The sequence below is a fragment of the Drosophila melanogaster genome, chromosome 3R (assembly GCF_000001215.4).
Source record: "Drosophila melanogaster chromosome 3R".
NCBI classification, from domain to species: Eukaryota; Metazoa; Arthropoda; class Insecta; order Diptera; family Drosophilidae; genus Drosophila; species Drosophila melanogaster.
The window spans coordinates 8,801,534-8,822,843 of NT_033777.3; the positions used below are offsets into that span (position 1 = coordinate 8,801,534).

The 21,310-nt window shown below is 41.7% G+C and overlaps 6 protein-coding genes and 1 long non-coding RNA gene across 16 annotated transcripts; 4 read left to right on the forward strand and 3 right to left on the reverse strand.

Moving 5' to 3' along the window:
- Positions 1-30: 30 nt before the first annotated feature.
- On the forward strand, positions 31-4,701 carry CCT7 (Chaperonin containing TCP1 subunit 7). The gene is made up of 5 exons (NM_141578.2): positions 31-147; positions 326-586; positions 653-1,472; positions 1,546-1,869; positions 4,260-4,701. Exons 1-5 carry the CDS (start codon positions 145-147, stop codon positions 4,484-4,486), a joined length of 1,635 nt encoding a protein of 544 aa, NP_649835.1. The 5' UTR covers positions 31-144; the 3' UTR covers positions 4,487-4,701.
- On the reverse strand, positions 1,938-4,269 carry CG9839 (uncharacterized protein). Of its 2 annotated transcripts, NM_001275459.1 has the most exons (3): positions 4,250-4,269; positions 3,659-4,168; positions 1,938-3,593 (listed from the first exon to the last, which is right to left on the reverse strand). In NM_001275459.1, the coding sequence occupies exons 2-3, from the start codon at positions 3,963-3,965 to the stop codon at positions 2,032-2,034; spliced, it is 1,869 nt and encodes a 622-aa protein (NP_001262388.1). In that variant the 5' UTR covers positions 3,966-4,168; positions 4,250-4,269; the 3' UTR covers positions 1,938-2,031. The 2 variants fall into 2 exon arrangements, with proteins under 2 accessions (NP_001262388.1, NP_649836.1); NM_141579.3 differs by lacking the exon at positions 4,250-4,269 and having other exon boundaries at positions 3,659-4,066.
- Positions 4,702-4,788: 87 nt separating the features above from the next.
- On the forward strand, positions 4,789-6,048 carry hng2 (hinge2). Its single transcript, NM_141580.3, has 2 exons — positions 4,789-5,046; positions 5,100-6,048. The coding sequence occupies exons 1-2, from the start codon at positions 4,833-4,835 to the stop codon at positions 5,648-5,650; spliced, it is 765 nt and encodes a 254-aa protein (NP_649837.1). The 5' UTR covers positions 4,789-4,832; the 3' UTR covers positions 5,651-6,048.
- A 97-nt stretch (positions 6,049-6,145) lies between these two features.
- CG9837 (uncharacterized protein) lies at positions 6,146-12,046 on the reverse strand. 3 transcript variants are annotated; one of them, NM_001275460.1, is made up of 2 exons: positions 8,196-8,278; positions 6,146-8,134 (listed from the first exon to the last, which is right to left on the reverse strand). In NM_001275460.1, exons 1-2 carry the CDS (start codon positions 8,247-8,249, stop codon positions 7,565-7,567), a joined length of 624 nt encoding a protein of 207 aa, NP_001262389.1. In that variant the 5' UTR covers positions 8,250-8,278; the 3' UTR covers positions 6,146-7,564. The 3 variants fall into 3 exon arrangements, with proteins under 3 accessions (NP_001262389.1, NP_001163557.2, NP_649838.5); NM_001170086.3 differs by lacking the exon at positions 8,196-8,278 and adding an exon at positions 11,477-12,046 and having other exon boundaries at positions 7,217-8,134; NM_141581.6 differs by having other exon boundaries at positions 7,416-8,134.
- On the reverse strand, positions 11,957-19,149 carry aqz (aaquetzalli). 4 transcript variants are annotated; one of them, NM_001275461.2, is made up of 2 exons: positions 18,779-19,149; positions 11,957-17,730 (listed from the first exon to the last, which is right to left on the reverse strand). In NM_001275461.2, the coding sequence occupies exon 2, from the start codon at positions 17,185-17,187 to the stop codon at positions 16,330-16,332; it is 858 nt and encodes a 285-aa protein (NP_001262390.1). In that variant the 5' UTR covers positions 17,188-17,730; positions 18,779-19,149; the 3' UTR covers positions 11,957-16,329. The 4 variants fall into 4 exon arrangements, with proteins under 4 accessions (NP_001262390.1, NP_001262391.1, NP_788602.1 ...); NM_001275462.1 differs by having other exon boundaries at positions 13,152-17,730; positions 19,010-19,149; NM_176425.3 differs by having other exon boundaries at positions 13,152-17,730.
- On the forward strand, positions 18,085-19,565 carry lncRNA:CR43130 (long non-coding RNA:CR43130). Of its 2 annotated transcripts, NR_125119.1 has the most exons (3): positions 18,085-18,104; positions 19,245-19,329; positions 19,386-19,565. It is a non-coding gene; the product is annotated as a long non-coding RNA:CR43130 (long non-coding RNA). The 2 variants fall into 2 exon arrangements; NR_125120.1 differs by lacking the exon at positions 18,085-18,104 and having other exon boundaries at positions 19,237-19,329.
- Positions 19,566-20,474: 909 nt separating this feature from the next.
- CG8369 (uncharacterized protein) lies at positions 20,475-21,305 on the forward strand. 3 transcript variants are annotated; one of them, NM_001260067.2, is made up of 3 exons: positions 20,475-20,640; positions 20,936-21,133; positions 21,191-21,305. In NM_001260067.2, the coding sequence occupies exons 2-3, from the start codon at positions 20,938-20,940 to the stop codon at positions 21,247-21,249; spliced, it is 255 nt and encodes an 84-aa protein (NP_001246996.2). In that variant the 5' UTR covers positions 20,475-20,640; positions 20,936-20,937; the 3' UTR covers positions 21,250-21,305. The 3 variants fall into 3 exon arrangements, with proteins under 3 accessions (NP_001246996.2, NP_652187.1, NP_001246997.2); NM_143930.3 differs by having other exon boundaries at positions 20,475-20,592; NM_001260068.2 differs by having other exon boundaries at positions 20,475-21,133.
- Positions 21,306-21,310: the final 5 nt, after the last annotated feature.

The window sequence follows — 21,310 nt, forward strand, 5'->3', positions numbered from 1 at the left end:
TAAATACAAAATAACAACGATTAATCGATTGGCCCATTACTCATCGCGGAAAACGTGAACGAAAAGCAAGTTGCCGCCTGTCTGCTAGGAACTTTATTGTTTTAAACTGTAATACGTGCTAAAGGCCAACCCCATCACATAAATATGGTAAGTCCGGCTGGAAATAATCCGAGGCTAACCAAGTGAATCCCAATCATGGACTCGTCCGCGAGCGGCATGAGATTGTAAACATAACCTGCAAAGAAGCTTCTCGCAAGCCGACGACATCTGCTGACTAATTGGAGACTTTTACTATATATTCGCCTTATATCCGTATGATCCGCAGCAACCGCAAATCGTGCTCCTCAAAGAAGGCACTGACTCGTCGCAGGGCAAGCCGCAACTGGTGTCCAACATCAATGCCTGCCAGTCGATCGTGGACGCAGTGCGGACCACTCTGGGTCCCCGCGGCATGGACAAGCTGATTGTGGATGCCCACGGCAAGGCGACGATTTCCAACGATGGAGCCACCATCATGAAGCTGCTGGAGATCATCCACCCGGCGGCCAAGACCCTGGTGGACATTGCCAAGTCACAAGACGCCGAGGTAAGTGATTGGCACCCCTGAGACGCACGTGACACTGCTAAAGCTTTGATTCGACTTCTCCTTCAGGTGGGTGACGGCACCACGTCCGTGGTTCTGCTGGCCGGCGAGTTCCTTAAGCAGGTGAAACCCTTCGTGGAGGAGGGAGTGCACCCACGAGTCATCATTAAGGCCATCCGCAAGGCCCTGCAGCTCTGCATGGAAAAGATCAACGAAATGGCCGTCCAAATTGTCGAACAGTCCAAGGACCAGCAGCGTGCTCTCCTTGAGAAGTGCGCAGCCACTGCCATGTCCTCCAAGTTGATTCACCAGCAGAAGGACTTCTTCTCCCGCATTGTAGTCGATGCTGTGCTCTCCCTGGATGAGCTGCTGCCCCTCAACATGATTGGAATTAAGAAGGTGACCGGTGGCTCGCTGGAGGAGTCACAGCTAGTGTCGGGTGTGGCCTTCAAGAAGACCTTTTCCTATGCCGGCTTTGAAATGGCCCCCAAATCCTATGACAACTGCAAAATTGCCCTGCTCAACATCGAATTGGAGCTTAAGGCTGAGCGCGATAACGCCGAGATCCGCGTAGACAACGTCAAGGAGTACCAAAAGGTGGTCGACGCCGAGTGGCAGATCCTCTACAACAAGCTGGCTAAGATCCACGAGTCCGGCGCCAATGTTGTCCTCTCCAAGCTGCCCATCGGTGATGTGGCCACACAGTATTTCGCCGACCGCGACATATTCTGCGCCGGCCGCGTTCCCGAAGAAGATCTTAAGCGCACCATGAAGGCTTGCGGTGGAGCCGTAATGACGACGGCCAACGACATTAAGCCCAATGTACTCGGCCTGTGCGAACATTTCGAGGAGCGCCAAGTGGGCGGCGAACGTTTCAACCTCTTCCAAGGTAAGAATCTTATTCGTATACTTAATTGAAGGACTCGTTTTAACAACCACTTGTTATTTTCCATTTTAAATAGGCTGCCCCAATGCCAAGACGAGCACCCTTATTCTGCGTGGCGGTGCCGAACAGTTTCTGGAGGAGACTGAGCGATCCCTCCACGACGCAATTATGATCGTGCGGCGCACCATCAAGCACGATTCCGTTGTGGCCGGCGGCGGTGCCATTGAAATGGAGTTGTCCAAGCTGCTGCGGGACTATTCGCGCACCATTGCCGGTAAGGAGCAGCTGCTGATTGCTGCCATCGCCAAGGGCCTGGAGATCATTCCTCGCCAGCTGTGCGACAACGCCGGTTTCGATGCCACCAACATTCTCAACAAGTTGCGCCAGAAGCACGCCCAGGGTGAGTGTCCAATGGTATTTGTCCATACAAAGCCACCTTAACGATGAGTGAATTTGAAATTTATATTTGAAAGGGGGAAGGATAAGTTTTTATTTTAAAGAACTTGTGTGTGAAACTTTAAACAAAAAACATTTGTTCCTCTTAACGAATGATAATCCATTTTTATTCACTTCGTCCAATTGTCTGTCTGATTACTTTTTTGAGCTGCTCATGCCAGAGAAGGAAGCAGGGTTCCTGGCATAGACCCGGCTTATCGGGACAGGTGTTGCACATGTACCTGCTGAACTGCAGCATTCCGCCTTTGTGGCAATAGCGGCAGTTTTTCTTGGCCGGCTTCCCGTTCTGCTGGATAAGCATGGGTTCGTGTAGAATGGTCTTCAACCTGGGCTCGGGCACCGGCTTGTTCTTTGACCGTTCATATGTCTCTGGCTTCTGGATACTAGTTACCGGTTCGTTCGTCACTTCTTCTCTTAGAAGCGACTTTATGATGATCACCCGGAACTCCGAGTAACTTTTAAGATGTCCGACTCGCGCATTCTGGCCATTAGCAAAGTATAGCAAATAGGCATTGTACACGAGGATGTTGAGTAGGAAAATGGTCAACTTTATGTTTGCCTTCAGCTCCTTGCAGGCAGCTTGGTAGTGGATCAGGTGGTGGCGACCGTCGTTTCCAGGTCGTAGTTGAAACTCGAGCTCCTGGATCAACTTAGGTTTTGCATTTGTCTTTTGCATGGCCATCTCCTTGGAATAAATGGCCAAGCAGTCAGAGCTGAAGCAGTACAAGCTCTTTGCCCGTCGTCGCCATTTGGCCATCATCAGAGAAGTGGCATAGCTGGTGGAGATGCTGTTGGAATCCAACCGCTGGTGCACCAGTGCCTTACTGTTGCCATATCTATTCCTGTCCAGCAGACCAGTGCAATAGGTGCTTTTCTTGGCCAACTCCTGAGCCAGGCCGTAGCTTCCATAGAACTTTGAGGTGTACACAGTGCGTCCTCCATGGTAACCCTCCATTAGTTTCAGGACAATCTTGTTTCGGTGCTCCACCAACTGCCGGGAATTGCGTACCCATGCCGGTGCGTCTTCCTTCCGCACAATCTCCGGTAGAATCTTCACCACCAAACCGCTCTGCTCAGTTAGCATATGCAGCAGTAGTGCGTTGGTGCGGAATTTGTTTGGAAGTTCATCCTGGTATCTTAATGCACCCTTCCACAGAGTGATAGGTTCATTGAGCACCAGTTGCTGGCCACAAATGTATATCTCTTCCATACGCTCGTTGATAAAGTCTAGCAGTAGAGAGTTCTTCACTTTGGCTCTGCCCGCTTGTAGCTGCGGTGCATCAAAGTTAAGGCAGTGCAGCAGCTGCTGATACCGTTCCAGAGGAATCTTCCCAGAGAATCCGACGAGACCGTAAAACATGTTAGTGCTCCAGTAATCCGATAGGTGCTCCAGCTTCAGGTCACACATAAGCAGGGAAAGCGCCATAAAGATTTCCATTTCTTCGGCAGTTGTGGGATTGGACTTGAGCTCTCCTCCCTTTAGGTTGCAGCTTTGGGCCAGGGAACTGAAGAACTTGGAGCGATTTCCCAGCACTTGGTTGAAGTAGTGCTGTGGTCCCTGGAAGCGTTGTCCGAATTTCAGGCCACTCTGCTGGATGGGAAATTTGAAGAGCAGTCGGGAACCCGTCTGCTGGCTGGACCAATCTGGATCGTAGTCATCCATATCGTCTGGGTTTAAAAAGGATAATTTTATAAGTGGGGTCTTGAAATGACGGGAGGAGCACCCTTCTTACCCTGACAGAAGACATCTTCAGCTTGGTAATCGAGCTCTGAGTAGCCATCCTCGTCGGAATCACTCTCTTGCTGTTCCAATTCCAAGCGAATGGTGTTGCTGGCCGCCTGCTGCTCCGCCACCAGCTGCAATTGGAGTTCAGTGAGATCCGGCTTGATATCGGCCGTACTTAAATCGTAGTCTGCTAGCGCCGGATAGCCGTCCAAGGGTTCCGACTTGATGTCCACACTGCGTCGCTTCACCGGCGACCGGTGATCGTCCTGACGCGGCTTAAGTTGCTGCTTGCGCTTTCTTCCGGAGCTGGACATTTCGTTTGGCTGCGTTTTCTCTTCCAAATAATGTAAATACAGAGGAAATTTTAGCCGCAGCAACGCGTGTTTTTCTTCGACCTCACTGTCACTCGTCCTCTCTCACTCGAGTCACATGTGCTGTATGTTGTGCTCTTTCGCACCTTCTCAATTCGTTTATTGCGCGGGCTGTAAGCGGCGTTGCCACCTGAACGAAATGTTACCTGCAAAAATCGTTGGCGAATTCAAATCGGTCGTGTAATTTTGAACTCTAATTAATAATTATTATAATTTTATACATTTACCTTTTTACAGGAGGACAGTGGTACGGCGTCGACATCAACAAGGAAGACATTTCGGACAACTATGAGCAGTGCGTCTGGGAGCCGTCCATCATTAAGATCAATGCACTGACGGCGGCCGCCGAGGCAGCCTGCATGATCCTTTCCGTCGATGAGACAATAAAGAGTCCCAAGGCCGGAGAACCCCCGATGGCCGGCGGTGGCATGGGAATGGGCCGCGGAATGGGCAGGCCCATGTAAATAGAATCATTCAGAAATCCAGAGAACACTACACCCTAATCATCAAAACTCACTTGCATTTCTCTCCTAATTTAACACGTACACGTATTACTCGGTCATACCTTCGCATTTCGCACGCTTCGAAGCAAGAACAACAGCAACAATAATCCACTGACCTATCTGTATATGTTTAATAATAAAACACAAAATTGAAATTTGTATTTTCATAACATCAGAACGTTTTTAGTTTAAATGCGGGGCGAGGTGGCAACTCTGCGGGGAGTGCTGTTAAGCAGCTGCCCGTGGTGCTGTTAAACGCAAGCAACATATTGTCAATCCAATCCAACCCTTAAATAAACAATAAATAATGGGCAATCATAAAGTTCTTCGATCGGCAGGAAGCAATTTGCGCTATTCGATGTACGAGTTCATTGACGCGGTACACAAACGTTCTATTATATGGGAACGAAGCCACCCAAACTTCCATAACCGCGAACTCAGAGATGAGGCCTGGCAGCAAATTGGCCACGAGCTTTGCTCGAATTTTGACGACTCCAGCGAGCCGGAGAAGCAGGAAATAGGTAGGTGGTGGCTACCTTTTTGAGTCTATATCATACATAACTTCCAATTCCAGTTAAAACACTGCTCAAACGTTGGAAAAACACGAGGGACAGCTACCTACGGGTCAACCGACTACGTCAAAGTGGCGAGGAGGTGGCCAGAGCTTCCTACATCTACGAAAAGGAACTGAGTTTCCTGCTGAACGTGAAAGCAGAGTCGGAGGACGATGTAGAATCCTTGAAGGAGCAACCCAAGCCCCAGGCCAAACGGAAGCGAGTGAGCACTGCCGCACAGAGATCTGCAAAGACTCCACGAAAGAGAAACTCCGACCAAGAATCGAATATTGAGCCTGCCATCCGCAATCCAGCCATACCAAGCAACATAAATACGGTTCTGGGAGATCTGGGCTGCGCCAAGGAGGACACCGCCACTCCGGAAATCGCATATATTCCACAGTTACCATCAGATCCACCCTGCAGTACAAATACCGCCTACTTGTCCGCCGATCCTGATCAGGCCTTCTTCGACACCATTAAGCCTCACATGCAGCAGATGTGCGCCGATCGCAAGCTTGACTTTCAGATCGAGGTCCTGAAAATCCTACGAAACTTCAAGCCGAATTGAATATTCACTACAGAAGTCAAATCATTTACAAATGCATTTACAAGAAGGGCAAAATTCGTTTAACAGCAAGTTAACATAAGCAATAAGAATACATTTAATCGTTATCGTAAATCGTCTAATCTTTAGGGCGCGAAATTTAAATAATGAACTGTAATTTGTAATTTAATATACAAACAATAATATTCACAAACCAGGGGTTAAACTTTAATGCAACCAATGATTCAATTATTTTTTTTAGTTCTTAATAATGCGTCAAATAGTTTTCTCATAGTAACTTCTGTGTTTTGCGCAATGTATATATTATACGCTTACTTTTGTAATTTTTGATAATAATACAATAGTTGTAGAGTTATTTAAGACAATGAAAAAAACATTAAAAACAACATTAAATAATGTATAAAAAATATGCATTTTATTTTGTTTTAAACCATAAATTATCTAACGACGGCAATATATTTTTATACGTGGGTTTCAATATCAATTTCATACAACATGGATTTGTATGGAATTTCATATGAATATATATGCTCATATGTATATTAACTATGTATGCAAGCAAATTGTCCACATGTGTAATTGATATTTTTACATAAATCCCATGTTCTGTTATTCATCCCCCTAGCCACTACTTTCTTGGGCCGGATGCTGTCTCAATACATATTTATCGCCTGCAGCGAAATTTTAGTATAAACATAAACTGTCAAAACGATACATAAGCCATCGGATGGCCCATGTTCCAAAGCCGTTTGACCAGTTTCGGCTGATGTTGATACAAAAAAGAGTTGAAACCTGTATTCATACAGCTTGTACCTCTTATGCCAATCGAGTTTTCATTATGTATACCGATTTCTTCATGGTTTTTGTTCAACACAAAGGCACATTTATGGATTGTACGAGCGTATTTATAAGTCGACACTCCAGACGACACCCCTAAAAAGAAATCGCTGAAAACCGTTAAGGAACCCATAGGGGTAACACAGAGATTTGGATGCGGTGTCGGCTTTCAAGCGTTCCACACTGCTGGGAATTCCCTGAGTACCATCTATGGGGGGTACGACGATATCGTTACCCCGAATACCCGCCCCCACAATTCACCCGACAAATGGTACTCGTAACGTCCTGATGATGCCGTTCTCCTCGGGATCGCCCCATTCCATTTCCCACTTAACTGCATATGGTTTTTGTTAGTGGTTGTTTCGGGTTTCGGAAATTTCTGCCCGCGTTCGGGACCCTACCCTCCACTTCATCTATTAGCAACGGCTCTGGCAGCTGTTCTACCCTATTAAAAGGTCCCTTAGTTCCTCGATTCCGACTACCTGCATCTGCTGAATGGAAATGCACTGAAAACTTTATCGTATTTTCTTTTTTAAGTATTTTATTACTGTTATTTTGATTAGATTAAATGAATTGCTATGCAAGAAATGTAGATTCTACTGATAGGAAATCTACATCAATATCAATAAATCAATACTTCACGAAAATGATTGCAGGTGCAGTTTTTTAGGGAAAAATAAAACAAATAAAAATCAAGCAGAATTTTTGTTTAGGGTAAAATACTTATTTATCATGATTGCTTACTCTTCTAGGTCTAACTTAAATTTTTTGCAGTGTACAAAGGCATTCCCAGCGTGTGTAACGTACTTTCCAGCCTTAACGAAACCGGGCACCGAAGGGAATTTAGGGTATTCTACCCCTGGAATACCTCCCCTCGCATACCTGTAGCAATTCTGGGCATTGCAGTGAAATCGAATAATAGACAGGAAGTCCCTTCGATGTCTTTTATTCCTTTCAAGAGCCGAGCCGCTCTAGTAGATCATGGTGCAGCGATTGTGTCGACCCATGATGCTGGTCTTTGTTCTGTTTTATCCTAAAACTAAGTTCCTAATGTGGTGGTCCTAGGCATCTGAGCCCGACTCAGGTGGAGTTATCCAGAACAACCACCTGTGTGTTTTGGTATCTTCGCCAGGCACTCTCCGCCCTTTCCAAGTATTCACCGATCTCCTGTCGCTTGTTCAGAAGGTCGTACTTCTCTAGAGCCAACTTCAGGAGTACGTACTCCAGGCTTCGAATGCCTCCGAGATTGTTTGGATCCCTTAGGTTATCGACTAGGATTACGAATTTCTTGAGCAGCTCCACCAGCTGCCCAAAGTTGCTCAAATCGTCCAGATTAGCATCCACCTCGTTGACGTATCGCATACTCTGCTTAATCCTTCTGGCCAAATCGGTGCTCCTGCCAACCAGGGGTGAGAGCTCCGTATTCAGCTGTTGCACCGATCTGCGCGTATCGGTCACCTTCAGCAATGCGTCCTGATTATACTGATCCTGATCTGTCCACTGGGTCATCGGAGCCTTAGTAGTCGCTCCTTCGTTGTCCACCATAGATATCCGATCGTTCTCCACAATAATGGTCTTGTCGATGGTGTCGGATGCATTCGGCGGCTGCTGTACGTGAAAGTCCAAGGTGAAGTGAAACCGCATGCTACCCTATAAGGATTAGAAATTTTGTTAAGAAACATCCAGCAGGCTTGCACAATCGGAAACATGCCTGGACCAAAGTAAATGCTGCTAGGAAAACCAAAATAGTCTTAGAGGACCACATCTTGTCGGTGAACTGGGAAATGTTTGACTGATTCCAAGCTGAAATCTCACGATCAGACCACTTCATGCAATCCAAGCTCGACATCGACGCTTATCAAACCACGGGGTTATCACACATCGTTCCCACTTGACCGATAACAGATTCATTCACATTCAATGAGTTTTCTAGCTATGGGAATACATATTGCCAGACAAAGCGCAAGTCACGTGTTCGCCGAGATGAAAAGTCAATACAGTGAGGTGAGCGATTGCCAACCTAAAACCATTTCAAGGCGCTTGGAATAGCAAGTATTTCAATTTGCTGAAAGCTTCGTATCCAATATGACCTCTATGGAAACTAGTAAGTTCTTTGAACCTGCCGAGGGTATACAGAATTCAGAATTATCTTAAACTGACTAAACGAATGCCATATCATATGTGGTCTATTAATATTAATTAGTGGTAGTTGTATTGTAATAAAACAATGAGTATGCAGATTGTATGCATTATTGAGGGTGATCCAAAAAGCAGTTAATATTAATTGCCTGATATGGATATAGTTCCCATTTGGTATAAAAATTTAAACAATTTAAGAAAAAATGTGTGCTATATAAATATAATCTTAATACATGTGACATAAAAGATGGACTGGTTAATAGCCCGCATGGGTATTTGGAGTCCGTGAATCATCCACCTTTTTTGGGAACCCATTTCACAGAGTCATTTCCGTTACGAACTCAACCGAATTTCCGACTCTCTAAGGGTTAACATCTGCTTGACTACACTACGCTTATCATCCGTCTGAGGTAACAACAACCGCTCTTATCGCTATATATGATGTTTACGCGTGCAATAATAATTATAATGTACACAGAGCCACTATAGCGATAAGGTGCGAATGCTATCAGGGTCCGCAAGTACCCCACATATATGTACATATGTATATGTACACAGTCGAATGTTTGTTTGTGCGAAAGTATGCCTTAATTTAGAAAATGGTATCAAAGCAGGGCAGTTCATGGAAGCGAAGCCATGGCGATAGGGGCAGGCCAAAGAAAAGCATAAAATGTGGGAATACGAATGGGAATCAATAGTAGAAATTGCGCAGCAGAATAAAATTATTCCACTGCCTGAAAATAACAAAAACCGAAAGGAAAAAAAATAAAATAACCGTTGACACACACTCACATGAGATTGCCCATAATATATTCACAATTTATACACATAAAAAACTGTTGATATTTTTATGAGCACGAAAGAACCAAGAGTTCAAGTGGAGTTTCCTAGCTGGTAATTTTCTTAAAAAGTTTTGATAAGAAAAAAAACATAGTGTTCCAGCGAAACATCAATAACAGCAATAAATGAAACTCGAAAAGATCAAATCTTTATAGCCCATAAATACATTAAAATACACTACCAGAATTCACTTGAAGTGAATATTTTTCTCTTGTGTGTTTAACTTATTTTTATATTTATATTTTTTTAATATTTTTCTTCGCCATTTGCGTACTTTGCACGCATACGTACATACATACATATGGTTGTACAAAAATACAGGGGAGTGAGGAATGGGGACTGTGACCAGGGGGACGTAGGAGATGGGTGGCCAAGGGGTCGTCAGAGACCAACGCACAAAACTTGTAAATACGAACGCCTCCCATCTCGCTCCACCAGTATCTCCATCCCGCTCGGCACACAGCGCGTGTGGCGGCACAACGTGAACATTCGGATGTGTGTGTATCTTACAGATACCAATTGCGTAGATACAGATACATCTACGGGCCCAGTCCGAGACCAGTGCACGCAACTTTTTGTTTAGCCACATCTCGCTTTGGATACCCCGCAGTTAGGGTATATTGGACGAAAGCGTTATCTTATATATTTAGAACGCTTTGCTAATAAGCATAACAATTTATTTTACATTCAGAAATTTATAGGTTATAAACAATGTACATCGAAGTGATGTCTAAATGCCAATCAAGGGGTATGAACGATTCCATTTAGTCACGTTTCCCCATGATTTATACATATATCTGTTTTTTCTTTAGCTCTGGGCTTTTGTTTTTATGTTTGCAATCGCGAATTCAAACGGTCGTGTGGGGGGAGGGGCGAAGTATATACCCCTTCACCGACAACCTCGCTGAAATCCACTATCGCCGTCGCCATTTATAGATTGCAATTAGCTTAAGCAAAGCGCCATTAAAATAAAAGAGAAGCAACCAAAAGCAAAATAAAAACAAAATTGTTTACGCTTTTGATTTGCCTTAAGTTTGTGTGCAGACATACAGGCATCCAGGGCAACAAATATGGGTAGCACACATATGTAGATACATATCTAGTGGAGTTTGAAAACAACAATGCACGAGCACCTACCGGATACCCATAAATATTAAAGTTTCATCTAAATATTTTACATTTTTATTCCAGTATACATATATATACTGAGTATATATACTCATATACTACTATATATATACTCTGCGTGCTTTTCGTCACTACGTAAACACCGTCCTCAGTTATACATACATATGTTCATGTATATGTATTTCTCGGGGGTGGCCTGAAAATCGTTGAGAGCATTACACAAAAATTAAAGACTACGGGTCTCAGCATTAAATGAATTCGTCGAGGGAAAAACGCTTTCGATGCTCAAATATGGACAACCCGTACAGTTATTGTCTTGTATTCATTCGACTCGATCGGATATGGTACATATAAAGTACAAACATAATGGTAAGTACATATATACATGCATATGTATGAACGTATTTACTTCAGGGGTAGCGAAGCGGTAAACAACGACACCGAATTCAAAACCGAAGCCCATTGCCCACATAGTGTGTTGCCTGTGAATCCAGTTTTCTTTTGCGACATCGTTTATAAAGAAATCCCAAAGCGGCGAGGTAAAAAACAGAAACATCAAATGCAGAGTAACAATTGGGGTGATGATTCATTTCATCCGAAACTCAAATCGTTTTCGAGACTTATCAAAGCACGTTAAAATTGATCTAAATGGGTATACAAATTTCACACATATATTTTTGTTTAGAAAACTGCATTTAAAACGTGTAAAGTTGCAGCATATTTGTTTCTCTGTGTGGAGCGCGGTAGGTGCGAGATAAGGTGATTCGAAGCACGTTCACCACTCGCACGGCGTCTGTTTTTTCTTCGAGCAACCTCTAGAGAAATCCACCTAGATAATACTAGTTTGTACCGCCAGTGAGTCACATTCGCGTTTTGCCAACTTACCTGTGAACTAAACTGATCCAACAGCTCTCTCTCTCCACCGTCCTCCTTCTGGGATCGCCACTTTTCGGGGGTTCCATCGAAGTCGCGGACTTTTACCTCCTAAATCGAAATATCCAATAAGCCATCCATACCCATATTCACTTCAACTTTGTTCAATTTTGCAATCAGCCAAGCTCCATTTTTTAAACATCTGTTTCAACAAAGAACTCATAGGAAATCATTATCATATGTAAATGGGTTTTTAAACATCTAACCAAATGGAAATTCCCTTCCTATCGCTGTTGACACTCGAAACTCGAGAAGTTGCCTTGACTCAATTTTTTCGAATCGAAAAAGTTAACTCATAAATATTTTGGCTTTGTAAGCAATTTTCAGTTTGAAAAAGTTAAAAAGGAGCGTATTTAATGGATTATAAGCTTATTTCTGATCCAAGAACTAAAAACTTTAAGCTAGTAAAAATAGGATCTGGGCTGAAAAAATCCAATTTACTATATGGCATGTGGATTTTTCGGCCGGAGTAGTTGGACGTCATCTGGATCTCGTTCGGGGTTTCCATTGAAAATATTTGTATCTCTCTGTTCACGTTTTAGGGGATTTGGGGAAGTTGGATGGGTTAGGTGGGAATGGGAATGGGAATGGGATGTGGGGATTCATCGACTGGATGGGGTGTTTTTTGGGAGGGGATTTACACATTGATTGTTTGATCGTTAGGCAATTGTTTGTTTTGTTTGAGTTTTAACTTGACTTTGCTGCTAGCTGAGCTCTCTGGCTACGATCTTATCGGTCGTCTCATATCAATTTATGTATATAAACTTCTTAAACATGTATGTATCTATTTTGTGTAGTGGTGATGTGGTAAAACTTTTAAACATTTATCGTTATCATGCTGACTGCTGTGTAAGAATCTATAAAATGCTTACATGTTGTTGCGTATCTATATAAATTTCCTCAACGCACAATGACAATTCGCACTTATTGCATAGTTGTTAATGGATTCGCCGATCCGATTGCGGTTGCATCTACTCAGAACTAACATAGGAACAATCAGGATAGTTTTTCACATCGAAACGGAGTTGGAAATGGTTCTATTACATGTATGCCCTTCGGCTCTGTAAAGTTGCTTATCGTTTTATTTTACTTTGCATGCATTTATGTCGCAATATCTGGGTGTTTGTGAAATCGCAGCACAAATGCAGCTGCATTTATATATGTAATATGTATGTATGTATATTTATATGCATATGTACTATATGCGCATTTTCCTTTGTTTCGATCTCCTAGCAAAGCGCTTTTTAGTTTTCAATTTTATTGTGGTTCTTTCTGTCTTTCTGGTTGCTCGCTTAGATATCGTGCTCAAAAACAAAAACATGTGAGAACCTCGTAGTGGAATTTTTCGGAGCACATGTTGTTCGAATCGTCTGGAATGTGGAGGGGGTTATGATTCTCTACGGGGGGTACGGGGTATGGGGATCTTGCCGATTAGCTCTGGAATTAAAAGTGCCAACGAAAAACTGTACGTGATAACGCAAATAAAAACACAAATTTGTGGATTTTTTTTTGGTTAATCATACAAAGCCTTCATAAATTTCTTTACGAAAGCCATGTACAATTGTTTATTTCTTTTTTCTATTGTTTTGTTGTTGTTGTTTGGTTTGTGGGGTTTTCTTTCTTTTTTCTCAAATTTTAAAAGTTGACTTGGATTTAACACATTTCCAATATTGCTTTACAATTCTTCTCAGATTTTTATTCACAATCGTTTCTATAATTACAATATAGAATTGCGAGTTTGCTCTTCATATTCGCATTCATCTTATGGTCCATTTAAGGTAATTGTAAGGGTATTTAATTAATCGTTTTCTCTTCAGTTGTATTTGTTTTTAATTTGTATACATACCAGGTTTAAAAATATAGCAAAGTATCACAAAAAATTGCAAATTAAATTGTAAATTAGATCAATGGAGAAATTAAAAAAATACATAGTGCTTGGTTGCTTTCTTTTCATTGTTTTTAGAACGACGAATCATGTTTCGGCTTAAATAAAAGAGGTTAAAAATAATATTCGAACTTGGTCGAATCGTCGTCGTTACGCTTTAAATTTAAATTAAAAAATTGAATTTGAATTATAATTTCAGAGGCCTTCAATTCGCAGTCGCCTTGGTTGGGGACACAAACGCCTTGGACTCGCAGCATGGAGAGCTCCGCCGCGATCTTGTTTCGGGCTCCCAACATTGAAATGGAAATTATTTTGTACTGATTGGTGTTGAAAAAGTCAGCGGGCCGGAACGTTTGTGCCCACAGTCCAAGGCAGAGCGGGCGAATCTGGGCTGTTTTGGTCTGTTTTAAGTAAAGTGGTTTTCTCTTCTTTTGAATTTTACAAATAGGTTTTGCATCTGTATCTCTATCCTGCTTCAATGAAATCTAAGCTGTTCTCCGCTTAAACTGACGTCCAGTAAGTAACAAACGTTTTGCTTACACTTAAAAAAAATGCAAAATTCTGCGCGACAAGTTTTGGGTCTTTCTGTGGGGTGTGTGTGTGTGTGTACTTCGTATGGAAAGGGGGGTAAATGGGGGTGAGCTGGGGCTTGCCCGAGCACTGCTCGAGTGACCCCTGCGATTCAATACTCTAAGTAGTGGGTATGTTGGTGGATGGGGTGTACTTGTAGTGTAACTTGAAGATACAAGCTTTAAAGCTACCAATATATGACAACTTGCTCAGTAAACCTAAACAGTACTTGACTTTTTTGGCTTTTCAACATTTTTAAAACTATCATCGAGTGTTTTGTTATAGTTTCATATCTTTTCATCTCTCATTCTCGTGTTTCATAATTTAGATGGTTCGGGAAGTTAAACAATATGCGTAAACAAAACTCAAGTGCGATCTTATTTCTGGGATTTTCCACTATCATTTACATTTTGGGGTTCCTTTTGTTTTTGGCTTATCACTTCGGTGCCAATTCACTTGGCAAAAACACATAACAAAACTCACGCTGCCTCTTTCTACGCAAAATACAAATAACTTTGGATTGGCTGAGGATATCTGGAAGTGTGGGAGGCTTGGGATGGCTTAAATAATTTACATACATATTAATATTAACAATTAATAAGTAATGCTAATAATGAAAATAAGGTACTGGGTTCAAGTGTTTCAGTATTGAGCATCAACGAATAGTTTACATAAAGTAGTTTCATTTCATTCTCATCTCGCGATTACTATATCTTTTCCTCTCTCGTAAAGCCTTCGCTTTGGGGATTGCAACTTATATAGTTTTTAGTTGTTTTCACAATTGTTGTTTCCGCTCGGCGCAAGATCAAACATATTTTGGATTAAATAAAATCTTGCTTGCGCCAATAGCGTGCTACCACATTTACAAGTGCTGATCTTCTTATGATCTTATTCTTATTGTTTATCGATTTCTCGTTTTTAGAAAATTTTATTTGAACATTTTAGCGTTGTTCCCTTCTATGTACAATTCAAGAATGTTTAAATTAGAATTTTTTAAAGCCATTTCGCAATTACACATTAAGAATAATTAAACATGTTTGCAGTTCGCATTTGTAGCTCAGTATTTTTGGGCAATTGCTTCCCTATCGCGCGACGTAAAACTAAAAGTAATGGAAGTATCTAGGTTGGTCAAAATTACAATACAATTGTGGATCAATATATCTTAAGGTAGAGGAGAGTTACAGGTGTTGATTTGCTTTTCATAGGCAAGTTGAGTGCATTTTGCGCTGCGGCTCTGCTGCTGCTCTGCTGCGGCGGCTGCGTTGAGTTGTTGTCGTTGAGTTTTTGTTTGAATTAGTCTTTGTGATTTGGTGGGTATACGATTTATAGTAGTTGCATTATTATTATTATTAGTTAATAGGTATTATCGTGTCTCTTGAATATACTCTGTTAGCTTTTGCTGCTCTCTGCATTTATTCTTTATCAACATTTAAGGTACGTTGCACATTTTGTCCGCTTTTCGGGGGATAAACATAAACTGTACGTTATGTTGCGCTTCTAGCGTCCATTTTTGAATTACTCATAAATATTATTATATTTATAATTTTACTTATTAATTAATTTTCAAGTCTATTTGCGTATCACGTTTAAAACAATGTTCAGTTGTGAAGTATCCGTTGTTAGACATATAAAGTTCTTCTTCCTCTAATCGGGCTTTTCCTTCGCTTAAGTCCTCTTTCCATTTGGTTTTCCTTGTATTTCAGCCAGGCATCCATTGAGTGTTGTACTGGTTGCAGTTTGTCGATTGGCTGGCTGTCTCTATAAAGATTGCGCATTGAAGTTGACAGGGGAGTTTTGGAGTTTGGGGGAGATGTTCTATGTAGCGGGGAATTTTGCATCTTTTTCGCTGTGTTGATTTGTTCTCATTGTCGTTCGTTGTTGATGTTCTTTTTTGTCGGTCGGTTGTGTGAGGACAGTAGTTTGTGTGTTTTTTACTTGTATTTTGTTTGCTTTCAGTTTTCTTTTCTTGAAACAGTTTTTCTCTTCTCACCTAATAGCTTCTCAAATTGGTTTAATTGTTTTATGATACACACTTGAGATCACAAACATTACTCTTGTTTTTTTTTTTTGTTTTTGTTTAAAAAAGTTCAAATTTCCAGTTGAAATGTTTTCGCTTTTTTTGTAAAAGTTTTTTCATTTTCCATTTTTTGTTTTATGTTTTTGTTAATTTTTTTTTGTTGGTTTTATGTTCATATCGATTTTTTTTTGCAACTCATTGACGGGTTCGGGGTCCACCGGGTGTTCTTGCCATTCATGTCGGTCCTCCAGATCCATCTTCAGATCCAGCTCTAGATCCAGATCCTGTTCCTGCTTTCCTACTCCAGACACTGATCCTCCAGCACCAGTGTGGTTACGACTGCACATTGAGCAGCAACTTTAGGTTGTGCGTGTCGAAGTCATCGAGGAGATTCCGCTTCGAGCGGCCTGTCTGCATCGGCACCTGGAACTTGGGCATCGACGGCATCATCATGGGAAGCTTACCCTCCGACCTGGACAACGTCCAGTGCTGCGGTGGCTTGGGCAGCGCCGTTGGAGCTGGTGCATCAAAGCACTTGCTGCCCGCGAAATGCGTCAGTGCGGTGGGTATGAGTGGGTGCTGCTGCATCTGGTGCTGGGGCGATATCTTTCCGCCCAACGAAGGGCTCTTCCTCTGCTTGCGAGCCGATCCTCCGACGATTCCCGGCGAGAAACCTCCACCCAAAATGGTGGCTGGTGACTGCCGAACCTGCATAGCTCCCTGGGGCGAACGTCCTCCTCCGTTCCTTCGGTTGTTGTTGGCAAAGAAGAAGCCTCCACCGCCTACAGAGGATCCCTGCTGCTGCTGCGGCGACTGGCGCTGCTGCTGCGACTGCTGATACTTGTTCTTGGATCCGGTCGACTGGGACTGCAGTTGCCGTTGCCTCTGGTTCGGGGGCGTGGCAAGAGCGGATAGACCCAGGCCAAAACCGAGACTCGTGGGCGAGGAGCTCAGGAATTGGGCGTTATTTGTACTGCTGGCAATACTGTTGGAATGTGCAGTTACCAAGGGCGTTGCTGGTGCGGATGCGGATACGGATGTGGGGGAGACGGGTGCGGATGTGGGCGAGGGGGTGGATGAGTTGGATGCGGAGGTCGCTGATGCTGCTCCCTTTTTTAATCGTATGGACTTGGTGGCCGATGCGGTTGTCATTCTGATGTTGTTTCTAACGCTATTGTGCGAGTATGTCATAGTAATTTCGTCGCTTTCCGATCTCTGGATCGATATCTCTCTCTCTCCGATCTCCTCTTCTCTTTCTCTTATTAAAATTTCTGCTGTTTTCCCTTTTTGTTTTTGGTTAATTCGCTAAATTAATGCTTAACGTTAAATATCACACGCACTTAAATCAATTCTTTATAAATCGAAACCAAACGCCTTCTGATTCTGATTCTGATTCTGCTTCTGCTGCTATTGCTATTGAGATGTTGATCTAGCTGCGCCGCTCTATTTTCTTTGGTAGCTGATAGTCGCCGAAGTTGAGATGACCTCCAAAATGGAAACGAAAAGGGCGACGGGCGGCTGAGCACGTAGCTGCTTTTCCACTTCTCCTTTATGTTTTATGTACAGCTGTTGTTTACTTTACTTTTAGTTTTACTTGTAACGTTATGTATTGTTTATCAGTCTGTTGATTTATTTTTTTTTTACTCCGGTTAAGCTATCCTTAGCTATAATTTCGCAAACTCTCTGTTCTTCGCTGATTTAACTGCTGCTTTCGCATTCCAAGCCGTGCTGATCCTGTTTTTTGGAGAAGAGCGAAAGAAACCATTGAAAATTCGAAACGATACATATTGGCTTATGTTAACAGGAAAATAGTTGAAGTCTTATTTCTTATGAAACTATTTATGAAATCAGCATCAACCGCATTAATTACAATGCAGTTTATTGAAATACATTCTTACGTTAAAAGGTCTATATTTAAATTTAGGTTGAGTAAGAAAGATAATATGTACATATACACATGGAAAAAACGTCAGTATACGACAGAATACCTTTTTTACCTCAGTACGAAATGTAACGTTCCAAAGGTAAAACAAAACAGTTCTATTTCGATGGCCGCGTGTGTGTGTGTATAATAAGAAACGGGAACCCGAAAAGGGGAAATAAGACATGTAACGATTACATTTCCAGGTAGCAACAACCTGTAACGTAGTGCTAACTACGTAACGGCTGCATTATCGTTTTAGCGTGTGACTGTGTGTAGACTGTGTGTGCTATTTACGTCAACAAAAGGTGTTTGTTTGGCTATTCAAGCAAACTTGGGACGTCAGAGGGACGACCCCACATGTATATATAAAGATACATATGTACATTTATTTTGCGAGAATACCTGAATTAATGAATCAACACACACACGCGCATACATACACACGCAGCGATTACTAACACAATTGCGACTTACTTTTTTGCCGTAGACCTCACACCAACGAGTGTGCTTGCGTGCGTGTGTGTGTCGCAGTTTTCTCAGCCACTTCGTTATACAGATTTCGATATTTCGACAAGCGTTATATACAAAATGGGTTGAGTTTGGGTTAAAAGTTGCCTTGATTTGGATGTTTCACTTTAAAATGTTGCGGAAATTGGTTTGTTTTGCGTTTTTTTTTTTGCTCTTTTCTTCGGATTTTATTTGGGGTTATATGTGGATGTGTTCGCAGCTGTGTATATATATGTGTGTGTGTGTGTTTTGTAAAATCACTTTCAAAATGGCGACGGGCTGGCTTCGTATTTATATATTTATATATATATATATAGATGTAATTCCGCTTAAAGCTTTCTCTTCACTTACAGACAAAGGCTCAAAAAAATCACACTTTCAACTGATTCTGATTCGGATTTTGTTAAACTCTTATGTACACCACCGTCTATTGCGCAGCGTTTATTTCGAATTTGATTTCCGTTATTTGCGCTCGCCAAGTACTCCACTTTAGTGTGTGCTCTTCTGTAGCCTCACTCGTTGTACTTCGACGCGTATTAAAATATTAAACTTTACACAAATATTTGATTTATGTCACTTAACTTAGAACATTTACAATATGCGTTACATATATATTTATTTTTGTAGCAGAAATTTTAATCGATATCTTTATCTTCTTCGCTTATGCTTGTTCTTTGCGCATCGGTACGCTTGCCTCGAATTTTCCACCATGACTCACACAAGCGCACGACTGCGCGGACTTTTATATGCCCGCAGCGGCATTGCCAAGCCTAAAAAATAAATTTCCCTCTTTATGTATACATCGAAATATGTTTAGGCAACTCTGGGTTCGAGACACGGGTGAATCAGTGGATACTCAAGCCGGAAAAGCTGGAGGCCTGTTCAGACATGCGGCGACCGCGGTTAGTAAATTAGTAATTATTTTTTATGACCAACCTATTGTTTTTACTCAAAATAGTCAATGTTGTGGATTCGGGACTTGCACGTGAAACAAATGTTCAATATTGGTAAAACAAATTAAATCTACCTGTTTTTGATTACTACCTACCTACTAGAGTTGTTACATCTGCCGTTATAAGAAAACAAAGTACGCGGCAATTTGAAATTGAATATAATACGACAGCTGGCATTTTGGAATGGATTTCGGCCTAAATCCGGATTATAGTTATCTTATGTAAATAAATATTCAATTTGTTTTAGTTTGGCGCATAAGCGGTTGTTTTTGTATATCATTATATGAATAGTTAATAAAAATTGTGCATGTAAATTCAATAGATTAAGTGCACGTAAAATGAGAGCATTACGTTTGCAATTAAAAATTAAGCCATTAAACACGAAATTGAATCAATTAAAGAATGTCATCTTCTCCATATTCGGATTACTGTCTTAATTTTAATGGTTGAAGCTCAAATTGAATTCAACGCCCTTGCTATTTTTGTGTTTTTGGCAAATAAATTAGTGTTACACAATCTTTTTAAAAGAGAAGATAAATGTGATATTACATTTTATTGAACAGGATCAGTTGCACATATCTTTTGAAATCAGCCGAAGTAGCTGAATAACACAAGTAATTACCTTATACAAATTCAATGCATCAAGAAATCTGACACAATGGGGTATAGTGGGATGCCCCGTCAAGAGGATAAATAAAATAAAATAGGATGATGAGAACCGCTTACAACCGGCGACGCGTGTCACTCAAAACCCGCCCATGCTCAGATCCAGCCTGATCAAACCCATTATCTATCCAAATTGCTGCGACAGCATCGTCATTATCATCTCGTTGACCCACCATTGTTATCCCCCGTTGGGTTACCCATATAAACAAGTGCACTTTATGTTTACTTGCTTGTTTTTAATACACACCGATCCGCGATTGTGTGGGTTGAGGTGAGAGATACGATTCCTATCACACTTACTTATATGTGTCGCCGGTTTGCCCATTTATACATATATTCTGCGGCTGTGTCTGTGCTGCTTTTCTATTGTTCATGAGTCCGGCTTTGTATATAAAGGTGATCAATCTCGCAGTCTAAAATTCAGTTCACTTCAAACGCGACTCGAAGCCGGTTTTTGCGAAAGTCAAATCTTTTTTATTCTAGTTGTGATTTCGTGGAAATTTCGATTATTATTCAAAATGCGTTTCGCTCTGTTTGCTTTTCTAGGTACATAAAAACAACTCTTTCCATTAGCATCTATAAAAAATACAAAGGGTATAGTTAGTTTAGGGATCGAAAATAAACAAAATTATAAATACAATTTTGGATCAAACGAAGCAATTTGTTGTATGATTGGAAAGTGCAAAAATAATTGGCTATCCATTAAGACCAAAAGCCCAAATGAATGATCTCACGGACAGAATTATATTCCGATCTACAAAAATATAATTTGCTCCGAACGGTGATGCAATTAAATTAAATAAAGTACTAATACATATTTATCTAGTTTTCATTTAAACAAACATAATTGAGCGGGCTTAAGAATTTTAACATGACCAAACTTATTTAGCACTGTGCTTGCTGGCATTCGTCCTGGCTACTCCGGCCAAGGACACCAAGAAGCCGGCCACCAACAGTTGCCAGCACAACTGCGGTGAAGTCTACGAGCCCGTTTGTGCCAAGGCCAAAAACAGCAGCAAGGAGCGCCTCCTCACCTTTGGCAGCCCGTGCGTCATGGCCAACTACAACTGCCAGCATGCCGACGATCGTAAGAGATCCTCTACAATATCCTTACAGAATTAAATATGATTTAATCCTTTTGCAGCATTCGAGCAGAAGTCCAAGGGCGAGTGCGGCGGTGGAGTGAGCGTTCGCCTGTCCTAGAAGTCCAATTTCAACACTTTTGACGATTAAACATCTTTCACTGATTGTGCAATAATATATT